This window comes from Thamnophis sirtalis, unplaced genomic scaffold, assembly GCF_051295495.1.
Source record: "Thamnophis sirtalis isolate CommonGarterSnake01/CBP01778 unplaced genomic scaffold, rThaSir2_p1.2 scaffold_5, whole genome shotgun sequence".
NCBI lineage: Eukaryota > Metazoa > Chordata > Lepidosauria > Squamata > Natricidae > Thamnophis > Thamnophis sirtalis.
The window spans coordinates 20,542,595-20,557,994 of NW_028261385.1; the positions used below are offsets into that span (position 1 = coordinate 20,542,595).

At 40.5% G+C, this 15,400-nt stretch overlaps 2 protein-coding genes across 2 annotated transcripts in view; both read left to right on the plus strand.

Annotated features, from left to right (window-relative positions):
* The first annotated feature begins 36 nt into the window (after positions 1-36).
* Positions 37-10,666, plus strand: BRIX1 (biogenesis of ribosomes BRX1). Its single transcript, XM_087715398.1, has 10 exons — positions 37-240; positions 4,195-4,306; positions 4,764-4,807; positions 5,059-5,129; positions 5,519-5,568; positions 5,785-5,858; positions 5,956-6,006; positions 6,603-6,704; positions 8,134-8,262; positions 10,179-10,666. Exons 1-10 carry the CDS (start codon positions 73-75, stop codon positions 10,449-10,451), a joined length of 1,074 nt encoding a protein of 357 aa, XP_087571524.1. The 5' UTR covers positions 37-72; the 3' UTR covers positions 10,452-10,666.
* Positions 10,667-14,550: 3,884 nt separating this feature from the next.
* DNAJC21 (DnaJ heat shock protein family (Hsp40) member C21) overlaps positions 14,551-15,400 on the plus strand; it is a 31,425-nt gene continuing 30,575 nt past the window's right edge. The window contains exon 1 of the mRNA XM_087715400.1: positions 14,551-14,769. Within this exon, the coding sequence (XP_087571526.1) occupies positions 14,673-14,769 (97 nt within the window). The 5' untranslated portion in view covers positions 14,551-14,672. The remainder of the gene's footprint in view (positions 14,770-15,400) is intronic.

Genomic DNA, 15,400 nt, shown 5'->3' on the forward strand with positions numbered 1-15,400 from the left:
CTCTATCGTTCTTTCAGCCGCCCCCTGGAGATCCTAGAGCGGTCGAAAGGGAGGCCCTCTGGGAGAAGGCAAATGGCGGCGACCAAGAGGCGGCGTGGAGCTGGCAAGGCCACCGCAGCCGGGCCGAAGAAAAAACGCGCGAAGGGAGCTTCGGAAGGGAAGGAGAGCGTGGAGGCCGAGAGAGATCCGTCCTCCGTGCCGGGCCAGGATGAATTCCACATCCCTCCCCCGGTCTCGCAGGTGTGGACGCCACGAGGGGGGTTTCTATGGAGGGAGGGTATGGATGCCCCTGAGCCCTTCGCTCCCTGAGGTTAGCATAGAAAAGAATAGGAATAGGAATCAGAACACTGCAGAGGAGAGGAGAGGAAAGTAGAATAGAATAGGAATGGAATTGGGAACGGGAATAGGAATCAGAATACTGTGGAGTAGAATGGTATGGTATGGGGTATGGTATGGTGAATAGAATAGGAATCAGAATACTAGAGAGTAAAGTTGAATGAAATAGAAATAGAATGGGAAGGGAAGGGAATGGGAATAGGAATCAATACTGTGGAGTAGAATGGTATGGTATGGGGTATGGTATGGTATGGTGAATAGAATAGAATAGGAATCAGAATACTAGAGAGGACAGGAGAGTAAAGTAGAATGGAATAGGAATAGAATGGGAAGGGAATGGGAATAAGAATCAGAATACTGAATAATAGAATAGAATAAGGAATAGAATAGAATAGGAATCAGAATACTGGAGAAGAGAGGAGAGTAAATTAGAATGGAATAGGAATGGGAAGGGAATAGGAATGGGAATAGGAATCAGAATACTACAGAATAGAATAAGGAATAGAATAGAATAGGAATCAGAATACTAGAGAGGATAGGAGAGTAAAGTAGAATAGAGTAGGAATAGAATGGGAAGGGAATGGGAATAGGAATCAGAATACTGAAGAATAGAATAGAATAAGGAATAGAATAGAATAGGAATCAGAATACTGGAGAAGAGAGTAAAGTAGAATGGAATAGGAATGGAATGGGAAGGGAATAGGAATCAGAATACTATAGAATAGAATAAGGAATAGAATAGAATAGGAATCAGAATACTGGAGAAGAGAGTAGTGTAAAGTAGAACAAATAGGAATGGAATGGGTATAGGAATCAGAATACTGCGGAATGGAATAGAATAAGGAATAGAATGGAATAGGAATCAGAATACAGGAGAGGAGAGTAAAGTAGAATAGAATAACAGAGTTGGAATGGACCTTGGGGGTCTTCTAATCCAACCCCTTGCTTAGGCAGGAAACCCTATGAATTTTGATCATGTGACCATGGGGTTTTTTGTAAGTGTGAAAAACAGTCCTAAGTCATTTTTTTCCAGTGCCATTGTAACTTTGAATGGTTACTAAACGAATTGTTCTAAGTTAAGGACTATCTGTATTGGACCTTACCTGCTTTGTATTATTTCTTCATCATGAAGAATGAAAAAGAGAATCTGGTTTTCAAAAAAAATGTGCAGATTGATGCTAAAGGCAAGAATAGAATAATAGAGTTGAAAGGGATCTTGAAGGTCTTCTAGTCCAACCCCTGCTTAGGCAGGAAACCCTACAGACAAATAGCTATCCCACATCATCTTAAAAATTTCCAGTGTTGGAGCATTCACAACTTTTGGAGGCAAGTTGTTCCACTGATTAATTGTTCTCACTGTCAGGAAATTTCTCCTTAGTTCTAAGTTGCTTCCCTCCTTGATAAGTTTCCACCCATTGCTTCTTGTCCTACCCTCTCAGGTGCTTTGGAGAATAGCTTGACTCCCTCTTCTTTGTGGCAGCCCTGAGATATTGGAATACTGCTATCATGTCTCCCCTAGTCCTTCTTTTCATTAAACTAGACATACCCAGTTCCTGCAACCGTTCTTCATATGTTTTAGCCTCCAGTTCCCTAATCATCTTTGTTGTTGTTCTTTGCACTTTTTCTAGAGTCTCCACATCTTTTTTACATTATGGTGACCAAAACTGGATGCAGTATTCCAAGTGTGGCCTTACCAAGGCATTATAATGTGGTATTAACCCTCAAGTGATCTTGATTCTATCCCTCTATTTATGCAGCCTAGAACTGTGTTGGCTTTTTTGGCAGCTGCTGCACACTGCTGGCTCATATTTAAATGGTTGTCCACCAGGACTCCCAAGATCTTTCTCACAGTTAATACTATTGAGCAAGTTACCACCTATACTGTACCTGTGCATTTTGTTTTTCTTGCCTAAATGTAGAACCTTACTTTTTTTACCATTGAATTACATCAGGTTGAAGCAGCCAAATCTTTCTCAGCCATCTAATGCCACTGTACCTCTGAGCATGTGCAAAATGTTTCTGGGAACGTGGGCTGGTATAACAGGGTGCCTGCCTTTCCCTCTTCCAAAATATTTTAATAGAACAGAACAGAACCTTGGAGGTCTTCTAGTCCAGCCCTCTGGTCAAGCAGGAGAACCTATACCATTTTAGATAAGGGACTGTCTAAAGCAGTGGTTCCCAAACTTGGCAACTTTAAGACTTGTGGACTTCAACTCCCAGAATTCTCCAGCCAGCTCTGCTGAATTCTGGGAGTTGAAGTCCACAAGTCTTAAAGTTGCCAAGTTTAAAGACTCTTCTTAAAAACCTCCAGTGATGAAGCAGCCACAATTTTTAAAGGCAAAACTTTTCCACTGGTTAATTGTCCTCACTGTTAGGAAGTTTCTCCTTAATTCTATGTTGCTTCCCTCCTTGGTTCCAACCATTGTTTCTTGTCCTGCTTTCTGGTGCTTTGGAGAAATATTTGACCCCTTCTTCTGCAAATTTGATGAGTTCCCCTTCTAGTCCCTCATCTAAATCATTTTTGAAGCTATTGAAGAGTGCTGGGCCTAAGATGGAGTCTTCTGGTACCCCACTACTTACTTCTCTCCATGTGTAGGTAGTACCATTAAGGACTACTCTTGAGTAGTAGCTTCTCTTAGATCTGTAACTTCTCTTTTATCAGAGAAGCTACAGATCCATCTGATGGTGGTATCTAACATTTGTTGTTGAATAATAATGAGTTGAGCTTTGAATGAATTTTATCAAGGCTGTAACTTTGCAAGTGAGCTGAGGGCGCCTTGTAGGTGAGCTGTAACTTTCCCTGTGAGAAACTGAAAAGTTCTTTGAGTTAATAATTCAATTGGCTGTACAGGTAGTCCTTGACTTGCAACAGTTCATTTAGTGACGGTTCAGAATGCCATTTACAATAGCACTAAAAAAAGCGACTGACGACTTTTTCACACCTACAACATTGCATCATCACCAGGGCCACATGCTCAAAATTCAGATGCTTGGCAAGTGGTTCATATTTATGACGGTTGCAGTATCCTGGGATTGTGTGATCAGCTTTTGCCGACAAGCAAAGTCAGTGGGGAATCCAGATTCACTTAGCAACCAGATTACTGACTCAACAACTTGTAGTGCTTCACTTAACAACTGTGGCAAGGAAAGTCATAAAATGGGGCAAATGTTAACAAATGTTTCACTTAGCAACATAAATTTTGGGCTCAATTGTTGTAACTCGAGGAATGCCTGCATAGCGAAATACTTTTAATGCTGATTTATTCTACCTTTTGGGATGGTGTTTTTGACCAAGGTAGTTCTTTCCATAGTTCTGCCTTGGGAGACTGTGTGGAGGAATTGGTGAGTATCCTCCTTTAGTAGAAAGATTAAATTTTCATGTGATTGGAGGCTTCCTTAAGGCAGTGGTCTCCAACCTTGGCAACTTTAAGACTTGTGGACTTCCAACTCTCAGAGTTGGAAGTCCACAAGTCTTAAAGTTGCCAAGGTTGGAGACCACTGCCTTAAGGAGTCTTGGACTTTGGCTTTGAAAAGTATTTCTAAGGTTACAGCAGTGTTTCTCAACCTTAAGTGGATTTCAACTCCCAGAATTCCCCAGTCAGCATGAACTCCACTTGCCTTAAAAGTTGCCAAGGTTTAAGGGCCTGATCCTACTTAATTATCGGGTGTTTTTTTTTTAAATCATAAAATTGGGTACCTCTATTTGAGATTTTGAAGCTTCTGCCAGATACTTTGTCATATTGCACAGTTTTCTTACACATGAAACAATTTACTGTTAGTGTATTTAACCACTGCTTGGTTAAAAGATTTAATTTAGTTTCTTCTTAACTAGGTCATGCTAATGCTTCTGTTTTCCAGGGTAAATGGAAGAACAAAGAGAGGGTCCTCATTTTTTCTTCCAGAGGAATAAATTTTAGGACAAGGCATCTAATGAAGGATTTGCGTACATTAATGCCTCATTCTAAAGCAGGTAGTTCTGATTTTACTTGTATTACCTCTCTGTCTTTTTAATTAGGTGCTTATTATTTCAATTTATGAAAGCCTGCACAAATGAGTACACTAGGAATTATTAGTTTCTGAAAAGATATTGGAGTTGCAATAAAACTGAGTGAATCAGTAGTTATACAATTATACATATTGTTGCCTCATCTTAAAGCCAGTTAGCTTACGATTTTTTCTTGTCCTTAACAAAAGTAAGTAGTAGATGGTGTGCTAAACAACATATGAATACAAAACAGGTTCCACTTTTGCAGATAGAGGTATTAGGAAAAAAACATATGGAAAAACTTGAAATAAGCAGCACCTATAAACTAAATGTGTTAAAGCTGTCATTCTGAATATTAATTTTTGAGAGAATCTTCAGTATCTGTAAAATTCTATATTATTGAATTTATAAACTTAAAAGATGCTTTCTATTTGTGTTATAGATACCAAAATGGACAGGAAAGACAAGCTATTTATCATTAATGAGGTAAGTTGTATAAATTTTCTTTTTCCAAGTTACTAATTGATTGTCCTGGTGGTGTGGGAATTTAATTTTACCTTTTCCTGTGTTTAAACTTTCCACTGTGCCGTATTATAAATTACAGACTTGAGGATTATCTAAAACAACATAAGCAAGCTTCATCTGCACTCATAAAATCCTTTTTTATTCTGAATATTAGATAAACACAATGAAATACTCTTCTTTGCTCTGAATATTGTTTTTCTTACTTTATGTAGGTCTGTGAAATGAAGAATTGCAATAAGTGCATATTTTTTGAAGCCAAAAAGAAGCAAGATCTTTACATTTGGTGAGGAAAACATCTGCCTATATATTCCAATTATTGATATCTAGACACTGTGTGACCTATGCACTTTAACTGCTATGCTAATTTTGGAATTCTGGAAATTGAAGCCCACAGTTTGAAAAGTTGCCTTAGTTTCCCACCCCTGCCTAGAGGTTTGGATGTTCCTACTCCAAAAATAAGCCAAAACGTCACTATTGTAGTGGCAATTTGAAAACAATGGCAAAACTTCAAAAGCCTTTTAGTATATGTATTTGGGGCACTTTCAGGCATCTCTTGTCTAAAGTATTATCTTCATACATTCAAAACATTATACCGTGGGCCAATTACTAAGGAAATGCAATTACCAAAGAAATGCTAATATTGTTTCTGACCATCTTCCATAACTGTTTTAGGCTTTCAAATGTCCCCCATGGACCATCAGCCAAGTTTTTAGTCCAGAACAGTAAGTACAGCCACCTACTGTGTGAAATATTTTTTAATACAGTCATTTTATTTTAACTGCTTCCAAACAATCCACAAAAAAATGCTTGTGGTAATTGCGTTGGGCATTTGCAAAAATTAGTAAACTGATCAGCTGCTATACTATTCTGTTCTTTTAAGCAACTTCTTCCCCACATAGCAGACAGTACATTCTTAATTGTACTTAATATCATTACAGTTCACACATTGGCTGAGTTGAAGATGACTGGAAACTGTTTGAGAGGTTCTCGACCCGTTCTTTCTTTCGATCCAGTAAGAATAAACTTGCAGTTGTGGGACTACTATCCTTCATGGTCTATAATTCTCATGCTTTTTTGCATATTCCTAAACTTTATTGTTTCTTTCACAGATTTTTGACCAGAAACCACATTATGCTTTGCTGAAAGAGCTATTTATTCAGGTCTGTATATATTTAATTATTCCTAAGAGGCAGCCTTCCATTTGTAATGATGTGTTGCACCAGATTTGGAATCCTTTGATTGGGATTTGATGTACATATTTGAGGAACAAGGTTTTATTAGACTTGTAGTAAGCATAGGTTGCACTCCTACTTCAGTAGGAACTGCACATTATACATTAATATTAGTCTTTGTAAAACTTTGTCCATAAGGAAATACAACAGTAAGACCTGAAGAATTAAGCTGAGATTTGATTTTCCGTATTCTACCTCCACTTCTGTGAACATGTGCTGTCATTCATTTCTTCAGTGTCTCCATAATGTAAACAAGTTGATATCATGCTCTGTAGAAACCAAGAATAGCCTGGACAGAAGTTATGTTGAAGTTGCCTTCAACAAATATTCAGAAAGTAGACAGTCTTTGTATTATGAAAACAGAAAAAATAATTATAGCCTGACTTTGGGTGATAAACAATTTGTGTGCTCGAACTATTTTAATAGCAACAAATCGACCAGACAAATGGAATGTGTGACCTTTGTGATAACCATCTGGACTATGATTGTATTGATCACTCAGCGCTCTCATTTCTCTTGACTAGATCTTTAGTACTCCACAGTATCATCCCAGGAGTCAGCCTTTTGTAGACCACGTTTTCGCCTTCTCCATCGCAGATGAGAGGATCTGGTTTCGAAATTATCAGGTTAGTTCCCGCTTTGTTTATGAGCACGAATCAGTAATAGTGACAGGAACTCTCTGAAGTTTTGACCTCTGAAAAAGAACAGGACCATTGAGTTCCAACCCAGAAGAGGTTAAATGGTTATTTTTTTCCAAGTTATTTTTTTCTTTCACTAGATTAGCTTTGATATGTGCGTGTGTTTGTCAAGGCACCTGGTATGCCCAAATATCCCTTTTGCCTTTCAGCTCCACCCTAGGAGCCTTCCAGGCCGAAACCATTTTGTATTGCATTTTTTGCTGATAAATAAATGAAGGGAGACTAGTATAGATCTATTTCAAGCTATTTAGCTCTCATCAGCTAGCCATACCCTTACTGGGATTTGAACTTGGGCTATTTTACATGTTAGACAGTTATATTAACCTCCAAGCCATAAGCTCTCCTCCCTTATCAGCTGAGTCAAGGGAATGATTAAATATTTTGGTCAAGGCACCTGGTAAAAGGGAATCAGTATGCTCCCATATTTGGGCACACCAGGTGCCTTGACAAAAACATCTAATCATTCCCCTGGCTCAGCTGATGAGAGCTTGTGTATGTAAAATAGCCCAAGTTCAAATCCCAGTAAGGGTATGGCTAGCTGGTGAGAATTTGGTAGTGATATAAGTAACAATGGTGCATAGAGTTACAGTAATAATTGTAAAAACCATCCTAGGCAAACTCTGGTTTGCCTGCTTCACATTTTTTGTTTTGCACAGTTCCTACAGGACTGAAAGAATTGTTTTCCTTCAGATTAATTAACTGATTTTTTTTCAGTTTGTCATTCTGTACAGAGACAAATTGTGAAATTTAATTGAAGTTTTATGAAAGAATTAAATAAGAATTCCTTGATTTCTTGTTTAAAGACACAGTAATAAACCAGAATCTGGAATTTATTTATTTTAACAAATTTGTATGCTGTCAAATCTCTTTTAAGATATAATGGGAAAATGCATTTACACAAACGTAATTGTTGATGTGGCAGTATTCAAAGGGAGAACACAAAATTTGAACTTAAAGCTTGCTCAAGCTGATTTGTATAATGATAGGTCATATACAGTATAATGGTTACATAGCCACTGAATCATATTTCAATTTCATGCTGCAAGCAATGGCTTTCTCTTCCAGTGATAATTTTTCCACTGACCTCCTTGTAGTTTCCAGTTTTCTTTCTGGGTCAAGGATTAAATCTCAGGTGTTCAGGTTATAAAAGCCCTTAAGCTCCTGCATAATAAAACCAGGAAGTTTGGGGTACACTGATGTTGAAGGTCCTGGAAAAAGTAGGCGATAGGAAAGGGCATTTAAGCATCTACCTGGTGATTCAAAGTTCTAATCAGAATAAAATGTTAACACATTGGATCAAATGGTGCTAAGTTTGATTCCAAATGCCAAAATATCCCCGTATTCGGTTCTGTTGCAGATCATAGAAGAAGATGGAGCTCTTGTTGAAATTGGGCCTCGTTTTGTCCTGAACCTAATCAAGATCTTCCAGGGCAGCTTTGGAGGACAAACCCTGTATCAAAACCCTCATTACCAATCTCCAAATATGGTAATACTATATTCTTGTTTTCATTACCGGTTAGATAACTTTGGTCTTTTTTCTTACGTACTCAAAGTGGTTTATGGTGAAGGAGACGGGAGCACAACTCCCTTCTCCAGCATAAAATGCTGTACTATATAGATAGGGTTGAGGGAGAGTAATTGGTCCAGTGTCTTCCAGCAAGCTTCCTTGGCTGATGCAGGACTTGAACTGGGTCTTCACACCTAGCATCATTCTGTCTCACACTTACTGCAACTTGACTAGTTACCCTGGAAGTTGTGGCTGCATCATCTCAAACCATTAATAAAAATTTCAGTATTTTGTTATTTTCCCCAATATTCTACTATGCTGAGTTGTCTCTTAATGAGTGCTTCCCTTGCCCAATAGTTCATCTTAGGTAGTTTCTTTGGTCTTTATTTAAAAGGCAGTGATTCCTTTGCATGCTATATATCCAAAATACGTTTCTATATATCTGGAAGCTGCTCCATCAACTTCAGTAGAGTCTTGTAAACTACTGGCTGTTGGCTCACAGTTACTTTGAGTCAGCCTCAAGATACTTGAAACAAGATTTCGATGTCTGTTAATTATTGATCTTGTCAGATTAGCTTGTTACATTTTTCTTTATAAACACTTGATATTCTGTGCACTTACAGTAATCTGCACAAAAATGTGCTTTGCATGTAGTAGAAAAGTGTACATTTGTACAAATCTATTTGCAAAATTATAAATGATGGCTCTTATTACAAAATAAATTACAAAATAAGTTTAGATTGACCCCCACTAGTAACTAGGAACAGTGCACAGTCTTCAGTATCTTATTGTGTGATGTAATTTCAGTGTCTAGACCCATGATGGCAAAGCTATGACATGTGTACCACAGGTGGCGCACGGAGCCATATTTTGCTAGCATAGTAGCCTTGATATTCACCCTTCCAGAGACCGGAGGAGGCCATTTTCGCCCTCTTCAGGCTTTAGGAAAGTCTCTGGAGCCTGGAGAAGCTGAAAACTCCTCCCTGCGCAGGCGCATGTATTGGGGGTCGTGCACACGGGGGGGTCATGTGCGCAGGGGGTTGGGCACGTGTGCAATTTTGGCACACCTTTAGAAAAAGGTTAGCAATCACTGGTTTAGACCTTTGGTGGACATTCATGTTCATTATTTGATATAGCAGAGACAGCATAATAATACTAAGTTGCATAATATTTTATTTTTAGGTAATATTGCCCAAAAGTAGTGTAATACAATTCCTTCAGATATTAGAGCTGGAGATCCAAGTTCAAATTTATCCTCAACTATGGAACCCATTGGGTAGCTTTGGAGCAGTCAGTACATCTCTCAGCTCATCCTTGTCTCACACGATCATTACTATGTAGAAAACAAACTTACATAAACTAAGTTCCTGAACAAAAAAGATGAACTATCAATCAATGCAAGTTAATAAAATTTCTGGAAACTGAAACTGGCAAGAGAGAGAAACTGATGGCAGATATTCTTTTGCGCATTGGGGGCTCTGGTTCTACCCAGGAAGCATTCTGGTTCAATTGCACAAAACTATCTGAAGGGTTGTAGAGCTTTTTCAGTTGCCATAAAACCTCAAACTAGCTAGACTAGGAGGAGTCTAGCTTGATATATGCAGCTTTATAATTTTTTTTTTATTACATAAACAACATCACATAACAATAGAAAAAAAAACAGAGGGAAAAAGAGAGAGAGAAAAAAAGGAAAAAACAAAACAAAACCCCATCATCACATACAATATGTCATTTGATCACAGGTGCATCCCTACTACGTTTCCCCCCATGTACACATCTCTCTGTTGTATATTTAATAGACACAACCTAGGGTTTAAAAAAATATATGCAGCTTTCTAATATTTTTCAATACCCTACAGTATGCATACTAATTTGCTTTTTTATTATTATTACAGCATCGTCGGGAATTAAGACTGGCCCTAGTTGCTAAATTTAGAGAAAAGCAAAACATGAAGCAGTTACAGAAATTGAAGAGTAAGGAAGACCAAGCACTCATTCCTAAAGATCCCACCGAGGAAGTATTTGAAACGCCAGCTGAAGAAAAGCCAGTGGAGATAGAACTGGTGAGGCCAGAACCAAAAATGAGGTTGAAAAAGAAAAAGAAGAAAGTACACCAACGGCAGAGGAAGTGGAAGAGAAAGATTGGCAGAATTGGAGTTCAGAATTAGAACTTTGGAAAAAAAGATGGAGATTAACTGGACTTTATAATAATGGGAGTCTTAATCAGTTGCTATGCTACTTTTCTAATCAAGTTCTCTACTGTAGCATCACGTTGTAATCACTTATTGGCTGGTGTTAAATATTTTTACAAAAAAATTTTTTTGGCTTTTCTTGCTTTTTTTACTTAAAAAAGGAAGTTGGTGATAGGTATAACACAGAGTTAGAGAGAGCCAGTGCCTCTAGCAATATGTCTTAGGCCTTACTTTGAAAAGAAAAATAGCCCACTGGAACAAACCCGTTTAACCCATCACCCACTCACAGTTTCCAATAGTTTAATGACTGAAATGCCTTCTCAGTTTGAAGATTAATACTTTATGGAACTGGTATGTTTTCCTGCATTTTTGCTGTAGATGTCCTACAGTAATTCCTACCTGAAGGTTCATAATAACTGTATTATAGAGGCTGTTTACTTATCAGTGAGGCATAGCTTTTTTGTTACTATGTTTCCCCAAAAATAAGACATCTTATTTTCTTTTGAACCCCCCCCCCCAAATAAGCGCTTGTCCATATTTTTGGGGAGGATTTATTTTTGAGGTGCAGGAGGCAGCGAGCGTGATCACCTCATGGCTGCTGCTGTGTTACAATAATTTCAGGGAGGGCTTATTTTAGCGGCCCGATTGGGCTTATTATCCAGGGAGGTCTTAATTTTGGGGAAACGGTATTAATAGCTGGAAGTAAAATTCCACATGTATGCATACGCTCGACTAAGATTCTTCAGTCTCTCCATTTTTTTCTTGTAATCCAAAGCATTTATGCAGTTTTGGACATACTGCACCCCAATTGCTTTATCATTAAAAAAAGGAAAAGGACAAAAATTACAGGCTAGGTTTATACAGTTGGGGTTGCCTTGCTTTAGAAGTCATTATGAAAATGCAGAGGAGCACAGCAGTTCAAAGCAGCTCTTTTTTTTCTGTATGGGTCTAAAAAATGTAAATTTTGAATGAGAATTGAGAAAATACAAACTTGCTTTTAAGAAATAATGTGCTCCCTTGCTTTTCAAATACTTCTTTCAAATAATTTTGAGCTATACACAATCCTATAAAACTTTACTGCTTTGGAACAAATAACTATCCTTAATCTATATGTGTTGGTGCAAATTTATCCTGTAAGGTTAAAAACAATAACAGTAATAATATAACAGAGCTTGAAGAGTGTTTCTAGTTCAGGGATGTTAAACTGGCGGCCGACAGGCTGGGTGAGTCATGCACAGGCCAAGCCCACTCCAGCTCCGCGAAAAATGTCGTGAAACATCACGTGACGGCAACATGTTGCTGCAAGTTTGACACCCATGTTCTAGTCCAACCCCCTGCTGAGGCAGGAGACCCTATACCAGTGATGGCGAACCTTTTTTGGCTCACATACCATAAGTGGGGGGAGCGCAGGGGAGTCGTATGCGGGCGTGCTGCACCCACAATGCAATGCACGACACCACCACCCCAGTGCACACGCGAGCACTACAGGCACGATTCCCTCATTTTTGCATGCTTCTTTCACCCTCCCCAGAGGCTTTATAGGAGCCGGGGGAGGGCGAAAACAGCCTCCCCCGCCTCCCCGTAGCCCTCCAGAGGTTTCAGGGACCTTCAGGAGGCTTCCCTGAAGCCTCCAAAGCAGTTAAAACGACCCTCCGAGCAAACAGGAAGTCCTTTCCCGAATTTCTGGTTTGCCTATACGGCTGTTTTTTTGTGCTCCAGAGGCTTCAGGGAAGCTCGTGATGCCTCCAGAGGGCCTCAGGGGGGGGGCTCTTTTCGCCCTCCCCAGGCTCCTATAACGCCACTGGAGCCTGAGGAGGGCGAAAAATGGCTTTTAAAAAGGGTGAACTCAGCTGGCCAGCGGGCGCAAGCACACTGGCCAGCTAACAGGGCAGCGTCTCGCATACCCTGAGAAATGGCTGTGTGTGCCACCTGTGGCACGCGTGCCATAGGTTTGCCATCACTGCCCTATACTATTCTGGATAAATAGCTGTGCAATCTCTTAAACTGAAGTGATAGAGCACCCATAATTTCTGGAGGAAATCCGTTCCACTGATTAATTGTGAAAAGGGTGGGTGGGAGGTGACATGAATGCAGTTTTTAATATTTGTTTACATTATTTATTGGTTCAATAGCCACTACTAAGTAATTTAACTTCAAGGATGCTAATTCCTGGTTTTACAACAGTTTTCTCGGCATTAGCATTGCTGAATTTTTGAAATATTAAATTGGAGGGACTAGATTTTTCTTAAGTGTCAAAGCACAAAGAATAATAGTTCAGTAACTTCCAGGCTGCAAATAGTAAACATTGTAATTCCTGTTAAAAATTGATTTATCAATCAACTGAATAATTACAAAATAACACTAATAATCCATGTATCCTATAACAGGAAACAGGTGCATATAACCTTCAATATTTCTTGCCCTTCTTCCAAAATGCATTGTAAAGCAGGTGACGAAACTGCCCTGTTTCAATTTCAGTCAAATAGGTTAGACTAGTCAGAAAGACAATTAGTGATTCAGTTTCTGCAGGAGGGGTTCATCTCCAGAATCTAAGAACAGATTTTTTGGGGGCGGTGGGGGATCACCCATGTTAGCTTTTGTTTATGTTTTTGTCGTTTGCTGCCAGATACATATTTACAGGTAGGAAGATGGCCTTGCTTTCAGTGAAATTAATGCTATGTGTCGGTATCCACTGTCCTCTGTCCACACTACAGAAATACAGGTAGTCCTTGACTTACCGAGCCCAAAATTTCTGTTGTTAGTGAGGCATTTGTTAAGTGAATGTTGCCCCATTGACAAACTTTCTTGCCAAAGTTAAGTGAATCATTGTACTTGTTAAGTTAGTAACCTGGTGGTCAAGTGAATCTGCCTTTCTCATTGATTTTGCTTGTCAGAAGGAGGGTCACATGACCTGGGGACAGCACAACCCCAATGAATATAAATCAGCTGCCAATCATTCAAATTTTGATCACGTCATCACAGGGAACGCTACCATCGTAAGTGTGAAAAACCGTCCCAAGTCCCCCTTTTCCCCCCACTGCCATTGCAATTTTGGTCACTAAAGGAACGGTTGCACATCTGCATGGCAATTCCAATCTGAGGAATTGCCATGCAGATGTCTACTGTCGACCTCACCCCATTCCTCCCCCCCCCGTCAAAAAATTTGTATTTTTTTATTCTCTTACATACCATTTTAAGTATACATTCACATAATTGTTATTTTTCTTCACATTTGTCATTCTTATACATTTCTTATTTCATTTAATAGGTTATAATACAGTTTGGGTTGCTTTATTCCCTTCCGCCTGTTGTAACATCACCTTATTTTCCCTTTCTTTTCTCCCTGCCTCCCTTCTCTACTGCCTTCCTTCCTCCTCTCCCCCTTCCTTCTTTCCTTATCTCTCCTCTACTCCTACTCTTCCTCCCCTCCTTCCTTCTCTTCCTCTGCCTTCCACCCTCCTTTCCTTACCTCTTTCTTCTCCCCCCCCCTCTTCCTCTCGTTTTCTCCTCTCCCTTTCTTTTTCGGTTGTTATAGGTCTCTTTCGACCTCGCCGCATTCCTAAGAGGTCTGTTAAGGGGAGTGCGCAAGCGCACCAAAGTGCCTAGCGTCCCTATCCTAATGTTCCCTTTTATTCGTACCCTATTCATGTAGTCAAAATCATGTTTATTATACTTATATCTGTTAGCTAATACATGCTTGACGAAATAAATAAATATAAATACGTAAGTACATAAGTAAGTAATTAAAAAAACAAACAACAGGCAGGACCGCCCTCGTTCTGATCAGAGACAGAGGCGGCTCCGAATCAACCAACTTCCAACGCCGCCCCTCCCCGCAAAGAGACTCTGGAACGTTTGGTCTCGCAACGTTCCACGACATCAAAACCAGCTCGGCGGCCTCGGAACGTTCACGTCCCCGACGTTCCACGCCATTGAAACCTCCGCCGCTCTTCCTCCTGCTGCGTTCCATCCTCCTCCCCCCCCCCTCCATAAGTCCTTCCCGGCCCTTCCGTCAGTTCCGCCTCCCAGCCCGGCAGCCAAGGAGGAGCTGGATCTCCGCTCTGCTCCTTCCGGTCCTTCCCCCCCCCGCCCCCTTTCCTCCGCCGGCTGTTCGTCACCGCGGTCCTCACGTGTAGGTGCCGGCCGGGGAGGAAGGTGGTGGGCCGCTGGGCTGAAAGAGTCCCCGGGACGCCGAGCATGAAGTGTCACTACGAAGTGCTGGGGGTGAAACGCGACGCGTCCGATGAAGACCTCAAGCGAGCCTATCGGAAGCTGGCCCTCCGCTGGCATCCAGGTATCCCTCCCCAGCCCCGAAAGCGTTTTTCCCACGCCCCCCGAGGCCTCCTCCCACCTGCCCTTTCTCCGAAAGGGTGAAATAAAAACCATGGGCACCAGCCGGATGTTGGGCAGGATGGGAACTGTAGTCCAGCAGGGTGATGTCCAGCGAGCCAGGTGTTGGAGTGAGGGCAGTTCAAGCCACCGTCACTTTATTTGTTCACTTTATTGAATCACTTTATTGGGGTTTCTTCCCCAAACCCCCAAAACTTTAACCTTAGGCTGTCTACTGACGACCTGACCACATTCCTAAGAGGTCTGTAAGGGGGCGTGCATAAAAGCACCAGCGTGCCTACCTTCCCTGTCCTAATATTCCCTTGTATTGGTATTCATTTCATGTATTCATAATCACGTCTAAACTTGTCTCTTGTATAATTCATGCTTGATGAGATAAATAAATAAATTTTAAAAAATCAGCCATGGAAACCCCTTGGCTGTTCACTCTCTTCCTTAGCCCAGCCTACCTTACAATGAGGCCAGCCAGGAGTGGGATTTGGGGGTTTGCCAAACCGCACCGAATCTTTGCTAGAGGATCGCTCGAACCCGGGCGAACCAGGAGCAGCCCACGCCTGTTTATAGTATGTATTGGT

Excerpts from the sequence above, each read along its gene's own strand:
- BRIX1 (XM_087715398.1), top strand. The coding sequence starts at position 73 with ATGGCGGCGACCAAGAGGCGGCGTGGAGCTGGCAAGGCCACCGCAGCC. Across the intron at positions 241-4,194 it reads TCCCTCCCCCGGTCTCGCAG|GGTAAATGGAAGAACAAAGA; the intron begins GTGTGGACGCCA and ends TCTGTTTTCCAG. Across the intron at positions 4,808-5,058 it reads AGCTATTTATCATTAATGAG|GTCTGTGAAATGAAGAATTG; the intron begins GTAAGTTGTATA and ends TACTTTATGTAG.